The 25977-nt window shown below is 42.4% G+C and overlaps 1 protein-coding gene across 2 annotated transcripts in view; it reads right to left on the reverse strand.

The window, feature by feature from the left end:
• Positions 1-25977, reverse strand: part of ADAMTS19 (ADAM metallopeptidase with thrombospondin type 1 motif 19) — a 128187-nt gene that overhangs the window by 16029 nt on the left and 86181 nt on the right. For both annotated transcript variants that reach the window (XM_079995339.1, XM_079995338.1), the window contains exons 14-21: positions 21589-21716; positions 19827-19947; positions 15583-15663; positions 8064-8221; positions 5631-5784; positions 4351-4486; positions 2991-3195; positions 1810-1962 (exon numbers count right to left, since the gene is read on the reverse strand). In XM_079995339.1, the coding sequence (XP_079851465.1) occupies positions 1810-1962; positions 2991-3195; positions 4351-4486; positions 5631-5784; positions 8064-8221; positions 15583-15663; positions 19827-19947; positions 21589-21716 (1136 nt within the window). The remainder of the gene's footprint in view (positions 1-1809; positions 1963-2990; positions 3196-4350; positions 4487-5630; positions 5785-8063; positions 8222-15582; positions 15664-19826; positions 19948-21588; positions 21717-25977) is intronic.

A 25977-nucleotide genomic window follows, 5' to 3' on the forward strand; every position in this document is an offset into this window, starting at 1 on the left:
CAGCTTACACTGGTATGCCCATTTTTATTTCTATTTTTAAAAGCCCTCCAATACTTGTCCTCATGAATATGAAAAGCATCCTAACTCTGAGCTCCTTCCAGTTCTTTCTACCACTAAGCTCCTTTGGCCTAAGAAAATCCGGTTTATACATTGAATTGTGTGCAAATTGTACCCCACGGAGGGTCACTTATGAATGCTGACCCAAGACAATTAAAAAAGCTTGCTTTGCTTTTCCCTGGATCCCACACTGCCATCAGCATGACAGGCACACAACACAGACTGACGTTAGTTGCCAGCACTTTACCGCTTAGAGCCACTTTGTTTGCTACTAGCATCTATTAAAGACCTGGGTGTATAGCGCTAAAGTTTCAGAGAACCTGACACGATACATTGAGCTTAAGGAACAAGTTTAGCATCCCTTTTATCTGGCTTCTGTTCCGCTGAAATGCTGAACAATAGAAACCTATAATCTTTTATTTTTCTGAAACATTTTAAAATCCATTTTTTATATCTTTGCTTTGGTAACACTGTCTTTTATGCTCTACTTTTCACATTGTCGTTTATTTTACCAATCCTCTAAGTTCAAAGTTAAAGGGATGCTAAACCCTAAACAGAAAGCCAAATGGTATCCGATTAAGCTTCCTGTCGCAACATGTGACATTTGCGTTTCTCAAGCTGCATTTTGGCACCCGTTTGACAAGAACTTGGCATTTCTCAAAAGAACAGCTTCCTATCAATGTCCAGCGGAAAAAATCCCAAAGAGCAAAACCGAGGGTGATAGAAGGCTGCACTAATTATTCTGTATCACAGACAATCAGCAGTGAGCAAGGATATGGCTCTTCAATTTCTTTTTCTAATTGAAGCTATATTACCATGTAAGCTGCACCAGCATGTTGCTATGCACTAGTTTGAGGGTGGGATAGTATAGTCACGGAGAGAAAAAGACAGGAAACATGTCAAAGCTGAACTCATTCCTCTGCCGAGAAATTTAAGATGCATACTGCTTTGATATAAACCTTTGAAAATCTCAACTGCGAAATACACAATTCAGCTGAATATCCACACAGGTCTGCTCATTTCCCTTACAGCCGCACGAGATACTTGCTTTAATCAAGTTCACAAATGACAGCAGTGTGACTGCAAAGGTGACTATAAAATGCTTCTGGTTAAAAACCTGCAAATGACACACACACACACCCGCCCCCAATTTAAATTGTTATGTGATCTGCAAGGAGATTTCACTATGGTTGCCAGATTTCAAAAAGTGAAAATTTGGATTTCACCAGACATTTTAGCCGTATCCACCCAGACCCTGCAGTATTCCGGCTATGTCTGGGAAATTCCTAACTTCACTCACTTTCAAAAGGGCAAATCTTTACATATAAAAGAGCAGTGAAGCAAATAAAGATTCTAGAAAAGAGCATATAGAAAACGACATGCGATGCAAACTGGCATTCTTTAAATAACAGGTTTCTATTTCTTACAGTGCTGCAGATGAGCTTGGAAGTCCGTCAGGAAGACTTAGTGAATTTCGGGATCTGACTCTAGACTATAAGGTCACAGTTAAAACACTGCCAGAGGGAGAGGGGATTTGGGAGGGGGGGCTGGGCCAGATGGGAAATGGAGTTTGACAATATCTGAAAGGCCACAGGTTTGCCACCCCCGATCTATTATGTGCCTTGTGACAACTTTACCACATTGTTCTGTTCAGTCTGCATTGGTCTTGTCTTTCATTGGAGAAGTACTGTAGCATATTTGAAAATGGCTAGTAAATATAACATCATAGCGCTAGTACAAAGTATGTTGTACCTTAGACCAGTCTCCCATTCTCCAGACGTAGCATTTGGAATAGTCTTCACAGTCTTCTGCTTCTCTAGGCCTTGTAGACAAAACACACTTCTTCCGAGGATTGGTGCATCTTACAGTCCGATGGCGTACTCCCTTTCCACATTTTACAGAGCACTGTAGAAAGGTGTTTAAAATGATGCACACACAAAAGACACATCATGGCATTCTGCACAGAGATCTATAAAAAGGTAAAGGACCCCTGACAGTTAAGTTCAGTCGCGAACGACTCTGGGGTTTACTGGCCGAGGGAGCTGGCGTTTGTCTGCAGACAGTTTTTCTGGGTCATGTGGCCAGAATGACTAAGCCACTTCTGGCGAAACCAGATCAGCACACGGAAACACAGTTTATCTTCCCGCCGGAGTGGTACCTATTTATCTCCTTGCACTTTGATGTGCTTTCGAACTGCTAGGTTGGCAGGAGCTGGGACCGAGCAACAAGAGCTCACCCTGTCGCAGGGATTCGAACCGCCGACCTTCCAATCGGCAAGCCCAAGGCTCTGTGGTTTACACCACAGCACCACCCGCGCCCCTACAGAGATCGATAGCTCTCTCTTTCTTTTGCCTAATAAATGCAATCATTAAAATGAAATTGAATGGGCAAAGTGCAGATACAAGAAAACATTGTGGAAGGATTCAGACAATAAATGCAGTTAATGTGCAATGTTCCTATTTGCTCCCTGAGCCCAACTTTACAGTGCCAAGGTTTGGAGGGGGGATATGGGACTAGCTAGCCTCATCTATTTAGGGGACCAGTTTGCTTGAAAATGGACACTGATGTGATATATCTGTTCTTTGCTTTAACTGGCATAGCCAGGACACTTTTTCAGTTGGAACTTACCAGAACTCAGTTCAGGTGGGAGCTATTGCCATTTTAAGAAAACAAGGGAGGCATTCCTGCTGAGTTCCAGCACCTCTTTTTGTACAAAAATAGCACTGGGCACAGCACGTGCTATGTGAGAGAAATATACATTCATAACTGGCACAAATTAGACATAAGGAGCTGTTTTGTTCTCATACTTGCATATGCAAAATTCTGCAGCATTCACCGATAAATCACAAACTCAACTTTTGTGTTCTCCCCGAATGTAGGTAATACAAATGAACAGAAAATAAAAGCATAGAAAAACAATGCATATACTCCACCTCGGACCATACGCCAGCCTCCCACACCGTCATGCAGTCCTGGCCTTCACAGCGCTGCGCCGAAGGGGGTTTGGGGACAAGACAGTCTCTCTCACGGGCTCTGATCAAAGTCCCATTTCGAAGCTGCTGAGTGCAGGCGACTTGTCTGTTCTGTGTCCCCTTCCCACATGTCCTTGAGCATGGAGTCCATTCTGTCATCATCCATCTGTAAAGGCAGGTCAAAGCATGATTACTCCTCGAAATATTTTCTAGTGAGGTTTAAGACACATTTTAAATTGACCTCTGTGATAAATGCAACACAAGTGCTTTTTGAGGGTCATCGGCCCTCAATTTTGAGGCAACGGCGTCTTAACTTTCAAATTACAGCCTTCCTTCTGCTATTGCATGCTTTTATCCAGTGCTGTTTATAGCAGCTAAGAACCAAAAGGTTGATTCGAGAATACTCTTCTGCAAACAAAGGGCTCCTTTGGAGCAAGACACAGGTCAAGCAGAGGCTCTGACTGGATGCAGGGGGTGGGAGCTGATCTTTGCAGATTCTTCCTCTTCCCTGCAACTCATTGCATCCCTTGAAAAACTGCTCTGAAAGGGCTGGGAACTCTCTGGAAGAGCACAGTTGGTGGCATTGAGAGCACACAGAGAGGAGGTACAAACTCAGCAACCTGCACAAACAAACACACACATGCACTCAGCAGCATTTTTTGCCTGCTGGGCAGCACTGTGGAGCAAAACAAAGGCTCTTTTTACCTTTGTAAAAGGAACCCTTCTCCCTCTGGTCAGTGGCAGAGCTACCTGCCCCAGCACAGGGTGGGGCTAGCCGGCCCGTGGGGACAGTACTAGTCGCCCGCATGGCAAGCATCCCTAGCCACCTGTCGCCCGCACAACAAGCATCAGTGGGGCACAACTAGCTGCCCACGGGGAGCGTCCGGGAGGACACCACAAGTCGCCCACAGTGATAGCGTTACTAGCGGCCTACATGGCGAGCATCTGGCGATGTCACCCCCCCACACACAGATGACACCCGGGGCGACCGCACCCCCCACACCTGCCTTCCTCTGCCAGTTCCTCTGGTTTGATGCCATTGTTGAAGGTCTTGGAGTGCAAACAGGAAGAAGAAATCAGAAATCATTGCCCGGGAAGGAGGGTTTCAGGACCCACACGAAATTGCTCAGTAGGCTGGATTTGCGGGTGATATGGCAGGCATTAGAGCCAAAGGAGTGGATAGCTCAGATATCTTTTGAGTTATTGCGGATGCCTTGGGGCATTCTTTCATCTCAGCTGGGACACCCACCGGGTGAGAAACGGGCGCTTTCTGAGCATAAGCATCAACTAAAACACTCATTAAATAATGACTCACTATCACCTTGTCTGGCATGGCTGCTCATTGCACCTTCGGAGCTGTGGCTCAGGTTTCGTTAAGTATTTGCATTTCTTGCTGTCCACAAAACTGATATTCTTATTCATGATCTTTGTGCAGGATACTGTTGTCTTTCTTTCTCCTGGTAAGACACAAAAGGGACGTTTTTGGAACGAAAGGAAAGCTTTGCGCAGGGAGAGGTGGGCGGGCTCTGTGCAGCCCCCTGGCCTGCCCAATCCTTGAAGCAGGTTGGTGTGTGGCTGAGTTAGGAGCAGGTCCCAGCTGGAAGAAGGAAGTGGCGAGGGAAAGATTGTAATTTTCTTTCAAGATCAAATCAATATTATTTTGATGTTGTTGCGGGGTCCCGAAAAGGCATGGGGCCTATTTGGTAATCTGGCACTGACTCAGATTTTGCAAGTAAGGGTCCCTCTAGTAAGTCTCTAAGAAGAAGAGGCGACTTGGGGTTCTGAGGATTCTTGTTACCTTAGGGCAGGACAAACTCTGACACTTTTCTTTTAAAAATGGTCTCTCAGGCAGCTGCTTTGATTAAAAACGCTGGCCAAAGAACCACTTCCTGCACTTCTTCTTTTGAACAGCAGGTTCTCTTGTCAGATCAGAAATTGCTTTTGGCCACCCCTTCAGTTTCAAAACTGCATCTGTCGTGCAGAATGAGACACTGTCCTCTGAGAAACACAACCCAAAAGACCTGTTGGGCACAGGGAACGAGGTGTGTGTTATCACAAAGAATGACATGAATGGCACTCTAAGCCAAACTTTGACTTTAGCTGCTGTCCCATGCTGAAATGCCTAAAATGCCTTGGGAAGAACAAAACAGCTGCAATCTCTCTTCAGAAAGCATGCGTTAATCCATGGTTTGGGCATAGTGTTCCATTAAGGGGGGCGACCTATACATTTACAGGACACACGAAAAGCATTCTGTGTCCTAGAAGTGAGTGTCAAACACTTATCCGTGAAGTTCCATGCATGTTTTAGAGACCATGGACCTCAACTATAATTTTAGGTCAAGAACTAGCAGTTTTGTGAAGTTTAAAAAACACCCTCCAAAAATATATTTCTAAGTAAACAAATCTGCCTGGATCATGTAACAGTTTTTTTTTTTTAAAAAAAAAAGGAAAGAAAGAGAAATCAAAATATTTTGAACTTTCCAGGACGTGATATTGTCCGAATGGCAATAATGGCAGCCCTAGCGCATCAGCACCAACACCATATCTTCACACAACCCACTGAATGTTTTGCTTCTACCACAGATTTTTAAGAATCATTACCTCCTCCGCATACGGCATCACAGTCCTCCCAGCCTGAGTGTGTCCACATAAAAAGAGGCTCCGACCCTTTGGAGCTCTGATTCTCAGGCAGAGGGTCCAAAGGAATGGTGTATTCATAGTGTAGCCCGTAATTCTGATCTTGAAAGAGCAGAACCTGCAATATATAGAATAAAAAATTGGGGTGTCTCGATATCACATTGGAGAACGGTGATATTTCTACATTTGAGGGGAGAGAGGTAAAGCTCTGTGGCAGAGCAAATCCTTTGCACCCATCTTTTCCACGTTCAATCCCCCATCACGGTCAGCTTAAGAGATCCTTCTCCTGATGCTCTTGAGAGCGATTGGCAGCGACAACCAACAGTACTGGGATAGACAGATCCATGGTCTGAATCAGTACAAGGTGGCTTCATCTGTTAATATGAAGAAATGCAGCACTGGCTTGCATCTGACAGACATTCTGACATTCTCACAGAAGTCATTTGAGGCAATTCTCGTAGGGAAAATCAGAGGGTTTATACATGCAGTGCTAAATTTTGCCTGTGGATGCAGGCAACCTCTGAAAAAGGCTATTCTTACAGAACAGTTCATGTAAGTAATAGTTATCAGCCTGATTCAAAGTGTTGGGGCTGACCTTTAAAGCCCTAAACGGCCTCGGTCCAGTATACCTGAAGGAGCTTCTACACACCCAATGTTCAGCCCAGACACTGAGGTCCAGCTCCAAGGGCCTTCTGGCGGTTCCCTCACTGCGGGAAGTGAGGTTACAGGGAAACAGACAGAGGGCCTTCTCGGTAATGGTGTCCGCCCTAAGGAACACCCTCCTATCAGATGTCAAGGAAATAAACACCTGACTTTTAGAAAACATCTGAAGGCAGCCCTGTTTAGGGAAGCTTTTAATGTTTAATAGATTATTGTATTTTAATATTTTGTTGGAAGCCGCCCAGAGTGGCTGGGGAAACCCAGCCAGATGGGCGGGATATTCATCATCATCATCATCATCATCATTATCACTGTAACAGGAGGCAGTGACTAAGATCAAGGGATATTTCCCTTTAATAATTTCCATGGTCATCAACAGAATTTTCTGGGAGAAGACAGAGCTTTATCTGCATATACTCACCATCCATTGTTAAAACCAACAACTCAAAAGCAAAGTATGCATTGCAAAAAGCGGGCAATATCCAGCTAAGCCATACTAAAGAGTAGACTTACTGAAATCAAGAGACATACGTCCACTGATTTCAATGTGTCTACTCTGAGTGTGACTAACACTGGAGATCACCCAGCATTAAGATGTCAGGAGAACTTTAGTCATAGTGATTCTATCTGCAATAGTCATTTTAAAACTGCAATAATATAGCGTAAGTGTATTGTGCTAACTCCTGCCCCAAGGACTTAAGACTTCAAGTAAGCTTCTATTTTTAGAAATACATTTTTCATCATAAATTTGAATCACAGAATAATTTCGCTTCATGACTACACACTCTTTCTAGACCCAAATACTGGTCAATACTGTGTTGTTACAAGGAAAGCTACTTCCAGTTTAGCCAGTGATTATCACCATAACGAAAACTTCACTTTTCATTTTCTCAACCCCCTTTGCCTTGTTGCCATCCTATTCCAAGATTATAGGCACAAACATCAGGGGGGGGGGACCTCACTCACTGAAAGGGAGAATAATTACTTGCAAAGATCAGCTCCCTCCAGCAAAATTTAAGGAAGAATTATTCAAGAGGAAATAGTTCTTTGAAAATGTGTTCTGCAAATTCTTTGAGCACAACTAGATAGAAATAGCTTTTATCCACTGCTAGGGTTTCAGCATACCTGCAGTTGTGAAGGAAACATTTTATAATCCATAATGTGTCCCTAAACGATCCAGCTCCTTTGTGCTAGCAATTTTGAATTGATATCAGCTTGTTTATTCTTCAGTTAATGGTCCAGGTTATGTAGAAATCCCCACACTGACTATAGATACATATGTCTTTGACAATTCTCTCCATTTGAAGAGATTGTTGCCATACTTCACTGCAAAAAATGGTGAGTGTTTGCCTGCCAGGGGTGGAAGGGAATTTTGTTTGGTCTTCATTTTTAAGTAAACCAGCCTAATCTACATAATTATTCCCTGAATTTATCATTTCTCTGAATTTTGTGGTACTGTTCTCAGCTCAAAAATGTACTGAAATGTGTAAAAACTGAACACTTTAGCATTAAATTCATTTAGAAATGCATACACTGGGATACAACTGTCAAATACAAATTTTCATACAGATTTTAAAATCATCATCACCATTGCCGATTAACTCAGAAATGGGATGGAACAGATTAACCAATGAAAACAAGTGAAATCCATATGGACCAGAAATAGAGTTATCCACCAATCCCTAGTATATTAGGATTTATTATAGCATAAAATAGTTTTAAAATGGTCATCCATACCAATAAATGCAAAGGTGATGTGGTTGGACCTTTGGCTGAGATTTTTTCCCACAGACCTCTCCTAACGTAATGAACAGTGGTACCAGCAATGTTGAATGTTCCAGAATGTTCTATCTTCCAGTCACTATTAATAGACTGTTTGCCGGCATCTCGGAGAGCTGTAGATAACATTGGGAAACAGTATAGAAGAAAATGGTTCATTTTCCAGTTGTTCTATGAGAAAAAAAAATTTCTACGCTGGTTCAGTTACAAAGCTATTTATGAATAATAAGCATGATAAAGAAATCTCAGCAAGAAAACATTTTATCTGTTTCCCAGTTGGGATAAATGATAAAAGCCATATATTTAGATTTGTCTAAATTCTTTCCATATTTAGGACAGGGTTCAATAAAATAGTGAGTGGTTGAGATAAAGGGCTGCAGGATTTAGTTCACCATCATGCAATATGGATAGTACAAACTATACATTATGGATTCATTGTTTGTGTTACATGAATGCACTAGAACGCGGTATTTTAAAATTAATTACAACAGCAGCTAAGAAGATGCAATAGAATCTCATTACTGCACTCTGTGAACTTCCTGTGCCAACGTAGCTGGATCTTAAAATGTGCTTTGAACACAAGCTATTGAGCAATAGAGCTTTGAAATTACTAACTTAAAAAAGATGTGGTGATGGCAAGTATCTTAGATGGCTTGGGGGGGGGGACTTAAGAAGCATAAGGTTGGCTTATTTGTTCCAATCTATGATAAAACTCAGGGTTGTATTCTACTAAGAGCAAAGCCATTAACATTAATGGACCCAAATTAGTCATGCCCATTAATTTCCGTGGGTCTACTTTGAGTAGTAGTTAGTTGGCTACAACCCTCAGTTTCCCGCATTCACCTCATCCTGCACCTCATTATCTTCTTACCACAAAACTTATCAGGTCACAAAACTCCAACAGAAGCTACAATTAATACATCTTTCCATCAAGGGAAAGAGCTTTTTAGGCTAAGCCAATCACAAACTTGCAATCTGTGGTGTGAGGCCTTTGCAAACCCAGAGCTCCTAGATCATCTTTCAATAGCATGCCCCAAAGTATGCCCCACAGAAGGGCTCACGGTTATCTCTACAGCTGTGGTGGTCAACTGGGCCATCAGGCTAGGAAAAGAGGGTGGAGCATGAGAGGTATGAGTGGGTCAATGGTGGTGGTGGTTGAACAGATCACACTGGCTGGCAGGTGGGGTGGACATAATGGTGGTAGTCTTTACTCTTTGTATTTGTCGCAAGTCACCGCGAGACCTTTGTGGTATAAAGGGGCTAATAAAGAACAAAAATTGAATTTGGAGTTCTGGTAGCTTATCAATTCCCAACAATTTGCCATATCCTTCCCCAACTTCATCAGTATGATCACCATTTGGATGTCAAACTAACAAAAACCATCAAGCAACAGGGAAGAAAGTTAACAATTAAATGCCCAGGAGTGGAAGAAATTATTGGTCCAGCAATGTTGGCCCCGGGCAAACCTCACTGGAGAGAAATTCTTTAGAAGGGGGTTACTACTGAAAAGGTCCTCTCTCTTGTAGTAACAGGAGATGACCTAACAGGCCATGCAGGTTCAAATGTAAAGTACAGGGGTCCCAAGCTATGTAAATATTTACAGAGCAAAACCAGCCCTTTGAATTGCACCTGGAAATGTATCAGAAGCAGCACACCCAGGCCAGAATAAGTGTTATATATTTGGATTACAGGATCCTTGTTATGAGTCTGGTTGATGAATTTTGCACTAGCTTTAATTTATGGACAGTCTTCAAGAGCAGCCCCATGGGCAATGAACTGCAGTAATCTAACCTGAGTCTTATTGGAGCATAGGAACAAAGCTGGTGGATGCTCTGTACCACAGAGGTCACGTATACATCAGAGTGATGTATCCAGAAGCAAAAGGAAATGATTATTATGAGACTGGGGACAGTTGTGCTCTGATGTCAGCCTCCCAGAGACAGGTGGATAGCTGCTGTCAGAAACAAAATCCTATACTTGGTGGAAGTTGTTCTGTCCCACTGGATATGTTGAAGAAAGAACTAGAACTATTAAACTTGTTCCACAGCCATTTCCACCCAAATATGTTGGATAAATAGCAATTATCCCAATTAATATGGTCTGTTTTCCATCACCTTTGTGCTCAAAGCAGTACATCCAGCCTTCTGGCTATCAACATGATGAGCTTGATAAATAACCTGCAGGATTTGAAAGCTCACAAAGCTCTTAAGAACCTTTTTGATCATGGCGCTCATTTGTATCTAAGTTGGTGTGGTTAGTACATGTGCAAATACCTCATCTATTCTTGCGAAGTGCTAAATGTTAGCACTTACATTTCTAGACATTTTTAACTGTGGCTTTTGCAAATAGACATTAATTTGATCTTTCCTGCCAGGAATAACTTTTTTTGGCCGACTCTTTCCTCTCCCAGGCCCAATCAATCCCCAAAAGCATTTAATGAGGTCAACTCAGATACACTTCAAGGAATTGAGGGATACACAACTTTGTCATTGCTGATATATAATTCTTCATTCTCTCTCTCTCTCTCTCTCTGTAATGTGAATCTTGAATGCCTCAGGCCCCTTAATCAGATATGTGAAGTTTGACTTGATGGCTTGATGTCATCCTCTGGACAAGACTGCCCTAAACATTCTTTCTCACTGAAATTCCATGCTTGGCATTCGTGATGTGAAAGTGCCTTAACTGTTCAGTCCTTGCCCAAATCTCTTCATAAAGTTGTATGTTAACGTGAGTCATTCCTGGCAATCAACTGCCGTCCTATCCATATTTGTACTGTTTTGTTATGTTTCTATGGGAAACAATGGCAATAGCACCATCAACTGGCGGCGATACAACTACATTATCCAACAATCACGCATGCCACTAAGGCACAGTACAATGAATCCAAATAGCACAAAATTCCTAAAACATCCTTGCAGCATCCAGTAATGTTACAGTTCTAAGAGGTTTCTTTTTCTGATGTAATATCTCGACATTTTAAAGTCTTCTAACTAACCATTGAATAAACGTAGATTCTTCTCCACCCAATGGACAGCCATCTTTGGTACAGGAGTACAGCAGCATGGTTGTTTCACAGCCATCTTGTTTCTGAACAATTACCCAAAGCACAAAATGCTGATATTTTAGGAAGTGTAGCTAGCCTATCAGATACAGGACAGTTGGACCTTATGTGGGTATTCAGCTCCAAGGATTCCGTATATACACAAAAATCACATATACCCAAACCCTTGAATTATACAATGCCAAGTTCATTCCCTCACAGCAGACAAGCCAATACTGTCTTGACATAAACAGTGTCCACATTCAAAGCCTTCACAATTTGTACAGGTAGGTCATATATGCAAACAGCTTCATTTCAGGGAAATGGGCAATGCAACTCAAAATCTTCCCGTGCCCTTCAGTTTGTAAATGGTATAACGAGGCCTGATAAAAGTATGCTCTGGTTTTGAAGAAGAAAAAGGGCATGTGCATTACATCCCAAAAGCTGTAAAGGGGACACCTCAGTCTTAAAACGGTCAAAGCAAATTCTTTTCAACTCCAGGGGAAAATTTTTTGGGGGATGTGATCAAACCAAAGCAATCTACACACATTTACGTGAAAGGTAAAATTCTAGCTGGCCTTGCATTCCGTATTGAGACACTGTCACCAAGTCTAATGTCAACTCTTTGTTGGGAGTTGCAGTCCAAAATATCTCAAAGGCCTCAAGTTGAGGAAGGCTGGAGAAAGTCATGCTTTACTTGTTTAAAAACCTACCAACCTTTTCTAAGGTACTACCTTGTGGAGTGAAAATAAATCGAGACTTATGAGTTTAGAGTCACTGGCTGCATGGACTAACTGCCTCTCAGTGGCGTCAGAGCCACTGGCCATTGGTGTGTGTCTCATATGTGGGCCAACTGCAAAAAAACTTTTTGTTTAGTATGTCTCTACAGAACCTTTCTGCAATTAAGTAGCAAAAGTGTACAATTTCAAAATAAAACCTATCAGTAGAAACACCTACACATAAAGACCAGATAAAAATTACAGCATGAAAACAGCAGCTAACTAAAATGCTGAAAACAGGCAAAAAATACATCTAAACAGGGGTTTTCTGTGCTGCTAGACTAGCAATTGTTGTTGCTTAGTCATTTAGTCGTGTCCGACTCTTCGTGACCCCATGGACCAGAGAACGCCAGGCACTCCTGTCTTCCACTGCCTCCAGCAGTTTAGTCAAACTCATGCTGTTAGCTTCGAGAACACTATCCAACCATCTCGTCCTCTGTCGTCCCCTTCTCCTTGTGCTCTCCATCTTTCCCAACATCAGGGTCTTTTCCAGGGAGTCTTCTCTTCTCATGAGGTGGCCAAAGTATTGGAGCCTCAGCTTCAGGATCTGTCCTTCCAGTGAGCACTCGGGGCTGATTTCCTTCAGGATGGAGAAGTTTGATCTTCTTGCAGTCCATGGGACTCTCAAGAGTCTCCTCCAGCACCATAATTCAAAAGCATCAATTCTTCGGCGATCAGCCTTCTTTATGGTCCAGCTCTCACTTCCATACATCACTACATCTGCTCTGCCTGAGAAGGCAGTTGCAAAGCTTAGGAGCAGTCACCAAGAAGGCCCTATCTTGTGTCCCTGCCAGATAGGTCTCACTGCTGAGCTATGGTCCTTCCCTATAAACAGGGTTACCAAACTGTTTTGTCAAAATTGTTATTTTACTGACTTAGGGGTGGAGCTAAAACATGGCCCGTATAAGAGCCCTGGAGATTTTTTCTGCGGCCCTCAATGCTTCTCCCCACAGAAATATTTTGGCAGTGGCAGCAGAATTTTAATGTTTATAAAATGGGTCTGTTGCACATTGTACCACTGTCCCTGGTTAAATTGCTGCAGGGGAACTGTTCCAAATGTTATTGTGCTCCCAAAGGTACTGAAAAGTTGCTTGTGGGAAGCACTGCTGCAGCGCTCTCTGCTCCGGACAAGCCATTGTCTATATCTCTTTCTGCTGCTTCGCTGCGCAATAATCCATTCTCTGAAGCTACGGATGCAACCACAACTGGGAAAAGCAGAAAAGCAGCAACCAAAGCGAGTGCCCCTCATTTATGGGGGTAATCTTGCTATTCATTTTAGAGGAATTGATTTGGAGGCAATTTGGAGACATTAATCCGCCTGCATTCTGTGCAGCAGATGATGGGAACTGGCTTGTAGCAGGAAAAGTATGAAAGAATTGGCGTTGCATTTTTCAGGGACATCCTTTTGCCTTGTACTCAGGTTCCTGGGCAAGTTCTTGTCAATAGTTTTACTGGGTGGAGTGAGGGGTTCCATCCCTATAAAGCACACCCAGTCCAGAAAATTCTGTTGGCTGGCTAGTAGAGGAGCTCTCTTGAAAATCTTCAAACCTCAGGTTTATGTCACAATCTGATCTCCACTAATTTGGGGCTTTATGAACTGACATTTTCAATTAAGCCCAGTTGGCAGCCAGCACTTCTCTTGTAACAGAGAAGTCACATGTTCTTGATAACTAGTCCAGGTCAACAGTCTGGCTGCAGCGTTCTGGACCAGCTCAAGTTTTGGAACACTTTTCAAGGCGGTCCCACAGACAGCACATAAAATTAACCCATTCAAGATGTAACTAAGGTATATGTCATTATGACATATGTAACTAAGGTATATGTCATTATCTGACATTCCAAGGAATGGATGTAGTTTATTTTATTTATAGCATTTCTGGGTCACCAAATAACCAAGGATTTTGAGGCGCTTTATACAAGTTAAAAACAACAAGTTGTTAATGCAGCAACCTCAGGTATGTGATAATGCTCTTGGCCACTATTCCTACCTGGGCACTCAAGCTTGAAAAGAGGTCCAGGGTCACACCCAAACTGGATTTCCAAATCCTTAGAAATCCAGCCTCTAATTAGCATCAGTTCCCATGTATGTGTGTGTGTGAGAGAGAGAGCGCGCATGCAAAATGGGCTAAATACAGGACTACGCTCATTCAAATTTTTTATGTTAAAGAGAATATAATGTGCGCCCGTTTTTAATAATTCTAACTACCACAGAAAGTATGATTTTAATCCCGGTTATTAGACTTGCAAATTGATTCCGTGCATACTTATTTGCAAGAAAGCTCTGCTGGTTTCAAGGGGGCTTGTGCCTTAAGTAATGATCCACAGAATTGTATCTTTTGTGACTAAAAAAGGAGTAACTGCCTCGTATCACCTTTCAGTTTTCAGCCTACCGCTTTGGCAAAGTTAGATTCCTCTAAATAGTTCCACAAGGCATAAGCAAATATCAATTGAGCATGACAACCCTTAATACTCCTAAATCTGGCTATTTTCCAAAATGTGCTTTCAGTTGCTGTCAGTTGTACCTATTGCGTTAGCACTTACAACCAAACCTGAAGCTTGGACTCTGACTGGCAATTTTTCTCTTCCAAAATAGAATTGATCCTTTGATAGATTGGAAGAGACAGCAGGCCCCGCGGAGTCTTCATTGTTTCCACATTTTACAAAAGCAATTCAGAACCCTTTGTTGGGGGGGGGGGAGAAACCTATTGATTTTACACAGTTGTATGACTCTTGAGAGTCCCATGGACTGCAAGAAGATCAAACCTCTCCATTCTGAAGGAAATCAGCCCTGAGTGCTCACTGGAAGGACAGATCCTGAAGCTGAGGCTCCAGTACTTTGGCCACCTCATGAGAAGAGAAGACTCCCTGGAGAAGACCCTGATGTTGGGAAAGATGGAGGGCACAAGGAGAAGGGGACGACAGAGGACGAGGTGGTTGGACAGTGTTTTCGAGGTTACCAGCATGAGTCTGACCAAGCTGCGGGGGGCAGTGGAGGACAGGAGTGCCTGGCGTTCTCTGGTCCATGGGGTCACGAAGAGTCGGACACGACTAAACGACTAAACAACAACAACATGTTTTGATACTTGTATCAATTAATTTTTTTAAGATTATCGTTTTTTAATCAATTATTACAATTGTCAAACAAACTGATAACAGCCTGCAAACAACAACGACAACAACTAAGTAAGCTTGAGAACCACCGTTTAGGATGTACAATGAAAAAAACGTGCTGTTTTTATCTTTCGTACCTTGGATTTAATTTTTAATCATTTCTGTCTTCTGAAAAATCTTTTACCTGCACTTTGTTCATTTGGATTTAATTTCTTTGATTTTGGGTTTTCAATAAAGAAAATGGACATGGGAGAGGGAAGGTCTACCTCCTTGTGGACCACAATATGTTATTGTTCTACAGTTCACCGGGGGCTGACTGGGGCTAATAGGAGTCCAAAATCATCTGAAAGGCCACAGGTTCCTCATCCGGAAAGTAATTACTTGCCTAAAGCTATTTAGTGACCCCAGTGTGACATTTGAACTGGGGTGTATTCCACACTCATAGTTTCTGTTTTGAATCTACGAAGAATATTTTTTTTAAAAGGCATAAAGTTTTCTATCTTTTTTGTCAAGAACGTATTACAATTACGGACAAAACACAACTCACCTAAGTAACTGTGAGCAGGTTTTTCTTCCACAACCTTGATTCTTCTTGCCCCTGCAGGTATCACCAATGCTTCCACATAACCTAATTACAAGATGAAATATTCCATGTGATGTTCGTAATCAACAAACACAAAAGATTTGTTTTAAAGAAATACAATAGTGTTCATGTCTGATTTCCTCTTCTTGTTTATGAAGTTTTAGAATCACATTTGCCTCTCATTCTGTCAGTGTCCCTGGACTGACCCTCTGAAACCTAGATTATTTTTTTTACTGTGTACTTGGCACTGTTGTCTTCTTATTGAATCAGCCAATATTAATTTATTGACTCTCCCTTGAGTTGGATAGTTCCCGGGTCAAGCAGAGAAGCTGAAGGGGTTGTCACCAGTGCTGACTCCATGGAGCCAGAAAACATAGGTGGGGGTGAAGACAGGGGGTAAAGTGGGGAACCTTCACACTTCATGAAATATTTTCATGAATCTGCTTTTCTTTCTGGTCTGTGTCTGGAGCATCAATAACAGCCTGATCTGAATAGATACAATAGGGACTGCAGGGCATTCAGCTCATAGATTAGCCACAATCACAATAATCTGGTGGCCAGCCATACAGTGGTACCTTGGTTCTCAAACTTAATCCACTCTGGAAGTCCGTTCCAAAGCCAAAGCGTTCCAAAACCAAGGCACACTTTCCCATAGAATGCACATAGGCAAACTCGGCCCTCCAGATGTTTTGGGACAATTCCCATCATCCCTGACCACTGGTCCTGGTAGCTAGGAATGATGGGACTTGTAGTCCCAAAACATCTGAAGGGCCGAGTTTGCCTATGCCTGGCATAGGAAGTAATGCAAAATGGATCAATCTGTTCCAGACTTTTAAAAACAACCCCTAAAACAACAATTTAACATGAATTTTACTCTCTAACGAGACCATTGATCCATAAAATGAAAGCAATAAACAATGTACTGCAGTCAGTAGCTGAACTGGGTTCCACACAGTCACAAAAACAAAACAAAAGAGCAGCAAATACAAAAACGCAAAATAAATAGCAAAAAAAGACAGACCTCGGTGTAACACTCAAAACGGAAGTGTGGCACTCAAAACGGAGCACGTTTGGCTTCCCAAAAAAGTTTGCTAACCGGAACACTTACCGGTTTGCATTGTTTGGGTTCCAAGTTGTTTGAGTACCAAGGCGTTTGGTACACTGTACTTCCAAGCAGGTGGAAGTGCCTGAGCAGTTAATGCTCTTTGTTGACTTCTGCCTTCTGGACTAGCCAGAAGGCCATCAAAAAAGTTTGCTAACCGGAACACTTACCGGTTTGCATTGTTTGGGTTCCAAGTTGTTTGAGTACCAAGGCGTTTGGTACACTGTACTTCCAAGCAGGTGGAAGTGCCTGAGCAGTTAATGATCTTTGTTGACTTCTGTCTTCTGGACTAGCCAGAAGGCCATCTTGGCGGTTCTATTGTTAACAGGCAGGTTGTAAGCAATGCTGGACAATCCCTTCTCGCCCAATGCAAAGTTCATGAATACCATAAATAAAATGGCTGTCACCTGGTTCAACCCAGTGTGTGTTTTTGTCCTACCTCTTAGCTCATGCCTGTCATATGGACTTGGATTATGGCAGTGTGAAACTTTAATAGCTTGTTTAAATCCCACTGCGTTTCCACAAAACTCCCAGAATGCTTGTATTTCCAGAGACCTCAATAATTAAAATTCCCCAATGGATTTCTCCACACTGCTCGTGAAATAATAGTCTTTCAACATATTATTCCCTTTCAACAATGTACATATACATGGTATAGTCAGAGGCCACCACAACCCACAAGTAAAACAAACAGCGACAACATAGCATTGTTGTTTGACATCTGTATCTTGTATCTCTCTCACCCACATTTGTTACTGTCTGCTGATAATATAGTGTACTTCTTTTTACATTTCCCATTTCTACTAAATATTTTTACCCTAAACTGCACATAGTATGTGTAGTTTATGTAAGATTCAGTAACAAGTAAGAGGGCTATGTCCTATGCCGGATATAATATTTTATTTCAATTAAACAATGTTTCCTGCAACTATAAATGGGTAGCGTCCAAGAGACTCACAGATGATGTTCTCACCAATCTGATCCACAAATTTCATAATCTGCAGTGAGACTCATTCATAGATTCTAATTCCCTTCAGGATCAGGCCACACACATCTATTGTGTCAATGAGATTACATAATACCCATGTGCCTTTAATATCAAGAACATAAGAATATAAGATGATCCCTGCTGGATCAAACCAACATTCCGACATGAACAGTTATGTTTCAGAAATAAACTTCCAGTGTTTACTTTTCCCCACCGCGGGGGGCAAGGAAATGGGACTCCCAGATTTCCTTTCCAGACTCATCAGAAATGACTTGGCAAATTCTGAATAAAATTCTGAATAACCCTATCCAAAATAAACAAATATAAGGCATGTGTGTTATATGTCTATACAGTGATCTACAGTTGAATGAACACAAGAGAGTAAGGCATTCCTTCAAGCATTTCTTTGGGCAGAAACCACAGCAATGACACTGATTCAATGAAAACAAATAGCGCTTTATCATTAAGACCACAGATAAGCACTGTGGTTGCAAACGTCCATAGAGTTATGCACGCATAATTCTTGAAGAAAAGAATGGGATTTGTAACCGTGTAACTAGGCATAGGATTGTAGTCCATGTTTTTACAGCCTTTTAAGTTGTTTTAAGTTGTTTCCATTGAGAAATATGCACCCGGCAAGCTATTTCTGAAACTCAGGGAAGGGGGAGAGCTTCATAAAAACTGGCTACTGTGTTAAAACGGAGACAAAAAGCCCAAGTGTTCATACACAATCCCTTTTGCGTTTGTAAAGTCAGATTATGGCAAACATGCTTAAAATCTGGGGTCTACATTAGAAGGCATTTCTGTGGTTTACGTTAGTTATTAAAACAGGAAAACATTTTTCTTTCAACAAGTACTCAGCCATGTAACTGGAAAGATTTAAACAGATTTCCTTATGGATATTTATTTTTGCCAGTGTTTTATTGGTCAGTTTAAAATCTCTATAAATATAATTTCAATATCCAATCTCTCCAACTTTCTGTCTTCTGACTTAGACCTTCAGGGTAATTTGTGATTTTGCCTCCCTTTTCCTAAATTATCTCCATCTTAGGACACAACCACACCTGAAGACTCAAAGCATGTCTTTAATTTTATTTTCTGAACCCCTGAATGATTTGGTATAGATTGTGATGTTTACTGCTTTTGAAACGTCTTGGCTTCTAATTCGGTTTTTTAAAAATACTTGCTGACTTACTCTGAATATTGAAATTTAACAATTTTGAAGACGCCTAAATTAAAGTCCCACTAATGGTTCCCCCCTCCGGTTTCAAAAATATATGCTGACACCTGATGCTTGGGCTAGATATGGGAAACAGTGAAATCAATTAAACTTATCACTTGCATTTTGCACAGAAAAGAGAAAAAAATTCTTGATTTCTGGAAGAAGTGGACTAATTTTGTAAATAATTATGATAGGATATTTGATACACCCTATTTTTTCATGCACTAGGTGGCATTATGCATGACTTCCAAGGGCCCAAATGTCATTCTGCCAGCAAACCTCCAACTACGCCAGCAGAATGTTACTTGTGCTGTATCCTGAGGCTCCCTCAGATGGCCTCACACTAAGTAAATGATTGCATCCCTAATGCAAAATTTTAAAATTCAAATTCAAAATGTTTGCTCTTCTGCAAAGTAACACACATCAGAATCTGGACGACTGTTTAGCTTCTCAGCTATTTCATTTAGGGGGGGAAATCATGTTAAGTATAAATACTGAATTCAATATATATTGAATCTTTGGATATTTGCTCCCTTTTCTTTCCTTCATTTAATGTTTGAGCATTGGAGAGCCGCTAATCCAGATAAATGTTTATGTTCAACTATGGTAAATAAACCCAGGTATCATGTGTCAAAAAGTATGCAGTGGGGTTTACTAAATACTTGTTCCCATCTGTTCCTAATCACCCCCATCTCAGCAGTAATAAGTCTGAAACTGGGTATAAGGAAAGCCTTTTCTTGCCCTTATCTGCTTATCATGAATGGAATGCTACCACTTAATCAACACAAAATATGAAAAGGTACTAATCGATTTATCTAATGCAGAATGCTCATTACATTTACAAATTTCTGTAAAAAAGCATTAAATTTGAAAGGTTGGGGTTTTTTTTTTTTTACCTGCTCCCCGAGTGTGATTAAAATCTCCTTTAACAACTCTGCACGATTTCCCATCTCCATTGCAGACGCCACAGTGGTCTTCCCACGCCAAAGATCCCAGGATGCCATCACACCCAAACTTCTGGAGGCGAAAAGGAAGCATCAAGTATTAATATTACAATATAAGGAATTGACTCTGACAGCCAAAATAGATGTGAAGTTAATGGTGTATCTGGCCCTTATATCCTTGCCCCTCCCCACTTTCTGTTAAATAGCAGTTGAGAAGAACTGGGGCTGGGTGGAGTGGGGGAGTTCTTTGCTTTCTTCTTCTGGACTCCCCCCGCCCCCAGTGGTTGCTAAGTGCCCCCATTCATCTTGCATTCCTCTACAACAGGAATGTCCAACAGGTCGATTGCGATCTACTGGTAGATCCCCGTGAGGTTTTGGTAGATCACGGGTTGATCTCTGGCTCCCTTTCCTCAGCATCGTTGAAACTGACTCCTCCCCTGCCCCCTACCCCTGCCCTCCATTTTGTTGTCTGATTAGTGGAAGGGAAGACGGAGCTATCTCTCTGTGGCTGTTTTCATTCAAAGAGATATTATTGTGAGTGACTTTTCCCCTTTGACCCTTGCCTTTAAACCCCCACCCCCATGGAACTTCCCTCCTAAGAACGTATTTGTATAAAAACTGGGCTTTCTTCCTCCCTAAAAAGAAACTCAATGACTTCGACCTGAACCCCCCCAAAACAGGGGTAGATCATTGCCAGATTTTAATTCTGAAAGTAGATCGCAGTCTCTCTGGAGTTGGCTATCCCTGCACAGTTGGTAGAGCACGAGACTCTTAATCTCAGGCTTATGGGTTTGAGCCCCACACACTGGCCAAAGGATTCTGGCATTGCAGGGGCTCTCGTGGTCCCTTCCAGCTCTACAATTCTACAATTCTTTGATTCCTAAGCAAAGAAAGGCAACAGTCATGCCTAACAGTCTTTGGTTGCATCCATAACTCTTCTTAGGTTAATGGGGAAGGGAAAGAGAGATTCCCGTAAAATAAAAAATAATCCTAAAGCAAGCGATTAAAGGAACTGAACACCCCCGATTGTTTAACAGTAAGAAATTAACACTGAAACCCTATACATTTTGCTCATAAGTAAGTTATGTTTTCAACGAAGCTTACTCCCAGGTCAGTGGGCATAGAAGGGAAAGGACTCCTGGACAGTTAAGTCCAGTCAAAGGCGACTATGGAGTTGCGGCGCCCATCTCGCTTCAAGCTGAGGGAGCCAGAGTTTGTCCGCAGACAGCTTTCTGGGTCATGTGGCCAGCATTGACTAAACCACTTCTGGCACAACAGGAAACCAGAGCGCATGGAAATGCCATTTACCTTCCTGCCGCACCGGTACCTACTTAGCAACCTACAAGAATTTTAAAGGTCATTTACTTTACTGAAGAATAAAAGCTCAGCAGAGATAGTCCTTCATCATGCTGTTGATGTGGTTGAAAGAGAAGTGGGCATAACAGGATGCTTCTCCCGTCAAGGTATGCAGATGAGGAACAAGTCCCCCATCACAAGCAGGGACTATAAACACTGATGCTAGCTTTAGTTTTAGGAAGATGCAGAACCCATAGGGACCAGAAAGAATGCATATAGCAAGTACTAAATTGGCCCCCACCACCCCCATCCCACAAAAGCAGACTAAAGTTTAAAAGCAGGATCCAGGGAACCAAACATTCAAGAAATACTGCACAATAAATAGATATTAAAACCTGGCTTCTGAACACTGATTTACCTGACATCTGCCATTCGCACATATATCCATTTCCTGATGACCGCATGGAGTTCCATCCATCACTTTCTCCGTTACTAGTATAGGCTGCTCTTTTCCATTTGGAGAGCAAAATAATGCACAAGGTTTTTCTGTTCGAGTAAGTGGAAACCGGGTAAGCTTGATAAACCTCATTTCGTAGATACAAAATTCTGCTTATACTGGTTGCAATACCAAGCTACATTTCTGCTATATTCCAGATGGGAATTATGGACACCTCTTCAGATGTTTTACATCAGAGTTAGGTCAACATGCAATGAAGGCAGCAGCGGGGGGAAAGCATGCAAACTCCAACCCTACCATGATCACCATACTGTTCACCTCCACAAGTTTGAAGGCAAATATTGGAGTCTCCTGTACTTGTAGTTGTTCTCTATGGGTTTTAAAGGTAAAGGGACCCCTGATCATTAGGTCCAGTCGTGACCGACTCTGGGGTTGCGGCGCTCATCTCGCTTTATTGGCCGAGGGAGCCAGCATACAGCTTCCAGGTCATGTGGCTAACATGACTAAGCCGCTTCTGGCGAACCAGAGCAGCGCACGGAAACGCCGTTTACCTTCCTGCCGGAGCAGTACCTATTTATCTACTTGCACTTTGACATGCTTTCAAACTGCTAGGTGGGCAGGAGCAGGGATCAAGCAACGGGAGCTCACCCCGTCGCGGGGATTCGAACCGCCAACCTTCTGATCAGCAAGTCCTAGGCTCTGTGGTTTAACCCACAGCACCACCCGCATCCCTTCTATGGGTTTTAGAACCCTGGAAAAACAGTACTTTGATCTCCAAGACATGGGCAGCAATGGAAAAGGACAGTTGGCATCCCACCTGAAGGCTAGTTTTCAATTCTCCATGGAAAGGGCTTTCCCTATTGGCTTTCCCCAATGGCTGAAGGACGACAGCAACCTGGGCAAGGTAGAACTGGGTGGGCTTAGTGCTGTATGACTGAGCTTTCGCTGTCCTCCTCATCTGATGGAGGTTCAGCGCTGGCATTTCTTTGAAAGATGTCCCTTCATCGAAGCAATCCAGAGAAGAAAGGGGAGAGCAGGGGTTAGAGAGAGCAGAGGAGGTGAAGGATCAGAGTGAATCAGGGGAAGGTGCCTAGAAGCCAGAGCAGGGTTTCCCAAACTTAAGTCTCCAGCTGTTTTTGGACTACAACTCCCATCAACCCTAGCTAGCAGGACCAGGGATCAGGAAACTGTAGTTCAAAAGCAGCTGGAGACCCAGGAACACTGGGCCTGAAGAAAGGCACAGGTAAAAGAAGAAGTGTATGAAAGAAGATAGGGAAAAAACATTTTCAAATAGGCCTGAAGAGAAGTAACAGCAGGAGCAAAAGGAAGCAAGCTAGCTGCTTATAACGGAGGCAGGAGCAGAACTGAATCGTGGCCATGCCTACTTCCCAAAGGGTTGTTTCCTGTCTTCCGCTAGTGGGAGGAGCCATCAACCCAGCCCACCAACCTTTCACTGGGAATGGGAAAATGGCAATGGAAGGGGCAGAGCTACATCCTCTTCTCTATTGTGTGTTTACTTAACCCTGATGCAGAGCACCTGAAGAGGATTCGAGACATGCAGTATTAAAACGAACGAGAGCTACACAAGATCGCAACGTCCCTCTCATTTTAGTAGGTTAAGCACAAGGAAAGCTCTCCTTCCAAGCAGACTTACTAATGAAGGGCATACACTAAAACCTTCCTTGGTCTCCTGCAAGGAGAATGGATGGGTTGAGACATAAAAAGAGAGTAATTTTCAGTGAGGGACTCTTCCCAAATGAAAACAAATCAAGGGTACCCTCTGCCGGAGATGCACAAATGTTGGCTTGGCTTCCAAGCCAGATATTATTTATGGTGGCTGAGGATACCTCAACAATGTTCTCTGGAATTTGGGGGAAGGCAAGCATGTTCTCCAATAGCCTGCAGAAGGTAATAAAAGTTTCTTTTGAGCAGCTGATGTATCTTCTTCTCTCCAAACCACAGCACAAATTAGAGAAGACCCTCTCGGTCCCTCAGTGCTCTTTCACGGGCAGACGTTTGGGAGGAAAGGTCAACTCTTTAATTTGTGCTGCAGTTTGCTGAAGTTAAGAAGCACTCATCTCTCCTTGATGCTCAATAGAGAATTGAACCATTATTTTTTTTTTTACCTTCTGCAAACTGCAGAACAAGTGACAGCTCTGCAGAAGTGATTTGAGGGCTACCGGAAGCCCTGCTCAGTGGGGACATGTCCCTGGCATGTGTTTAAAGCTTATTCAATTCACCTTAAATACAAAAGGAATAAAAAGTTATTTTCTTGACCTCATAACTAAAACTCTCTTTTCTAAACAACCACATTTGATACTCTGTCTAAATAATATTCGCATCAAATAAAAAGAAGAAATCAGTTTCATCCACACATCCCTTTGGCCCTTCATTAAAGGGACAAAAGTGGTTGTTACTGTAATCCAGTGATCTTTTCTTCTCCAGGTGTGGGAACTCTGTCGGGGCATTTGTGTAGAATTGGCACACCCAAAAGAACTGAGTGATGAGAGCCTAACCCATCTTTTGAAAATGCAGGAGGTATAAGTGAATGGCATTTATGCACAATCAGACATCTATCAATAGGACACTATTTTCTGTTAAATCTCATAATAATTAATGGAATTTGCATAGCATAATCCAATGAAACACAAAAAAAGACTATATCAAAGCATAAATGCTGTCCTTGTGACTATTTGAGGCATTTGGGCTTCAAATCCTGCACTTTCTACAGGAGCAATGTTTTTTTGTTTGCAGAGTCATACGCCACTGACATTCACATGAACTGTGTGAATTTCTGTTTCAAATCTTATCAGCCTCTTATCACTTGTTTCAGGTTATGATAGGACACTGTCCTAAACAGGGGGGGGGGGGGGAGGGGATTGAGCCTCATCAAATATAAAGAAGTTAGATAAAATCTGTAGGTGAAATCCACATTTCATTTAATTAACCGTTGTGACATATCCTCAAATACTAGCATAGCTTAATATCACGAGTGTTATTCATCTTCAGGCTTTACATTAACAGAACAAAAACAGCTATTTTCTTTGTAGAAAAGGAATATGGTAATTTGAAGCCAATGCATCTGTAGAGTAGATAATGTTCACATTCCAAACAGGGTAGTATGTAAAATATTTCTATTTTTTTAGACCATCAAGATAGGACCATTGGTTCATCAAACTCAGAATTGTCTACAACAGGGCTCAGGAACCATCTGGCTGATGGGCCAGATCCTGATTTTCCTCACCTCCCACAGGCCACAGTGATAGATGGGCCTGTCAATCCCCAGACTCCACTATAACTGAACCTCAAAAGGAAAGAATGGGATGAACACATTAAGGATGCTCCTATTTATTCCTTTATTCTTTCGTGTCCCAGCTTGAATTTAGCTTGTAGATGCAAATGAACATTTTTTTCCTTTGGAGTCTGTGTTGAGTTCAAGCCTTCCCCAACCTGATGCTCTCAATACAATTTGGACTATAGTTCCCCCTCCTGCCAGCTGCAGCCGATGGGACTTGTAGTCCAAAACTTACAGAAGGCACAAAGTTGGGGAATGCTACAATATACGAAGGATTTAGGTTTGGCAATCCGTATGCTGGATTTTAAAGAACATATTCCATGGCCAACTAAGATATACATTAGTTGCGGTTGCTTGCCAAAATACAGTGCAAGGTATGTAAAACATTTGAATGCTAAAAGCCATGCTTCCTTCTTCTCCTTTGAAAAAATCCACAGTCTTTCTTCTTATTTCTGTTGTGTACCCGGCCTGACAAGTATGAAGCTGGATTACACAGAGATAGACTCACAGTAAAGGTAAAGGTAAAGGTACCCCTGCCCGTACGGGCCAGTCTTGACAGACTCTGGGGTTGTGCGCCCATCTCACTTAAGAGGCCGGGGGCCAGCGCTGTCCGGAGACACTTCCGGGTCACGTGGCCAGCGTGACATCGCTGCTCTGGCCAGAGCCAGAGCCGCACACGGAAACGCCGTTTACCTTCCCGCCGGTAAGCGGTCCCTATTTATCTACTTGCACCCGGAGGTGCTTTCGAACTGCTAGGTTGGCAGGCGCTGGGACCGAGCAGCGGGAGCGCACCCCGCCGCAGGGATTCGAACCGCCGACCTTTCGATCGGCAAGTCCTAGGTGCTGAGGCTTTAACCCACAGCGCCACCTGCGTCCCAGTAGCATTATGTAAACTGAAATTATTACATTAAAAAAAAGAAGAAGACTTGAGTCGTCAGGTTGTTTTTTTGTTTACATTTATAGAGCAAAAAATATCCTCTTGAATTATATATATGGAAGCTTACAAAAGAACAATATGAGTGGACTCTCTGTGCCCCTTCCACAGCAAAAAGACT

This window comes from Podarcis cretensis (genome assembly GCF_951804945.1).
Source record: "Podarcis cretensis genome assembly, chromosome: 11".
Classification (NCBI taxonomy): domain Eukaryota; kingdom Metazoa; phylum Chordata; class Lepidosauria; order Squamata; family Lacertidae; genus Podarcis; species Podarcis cretensis.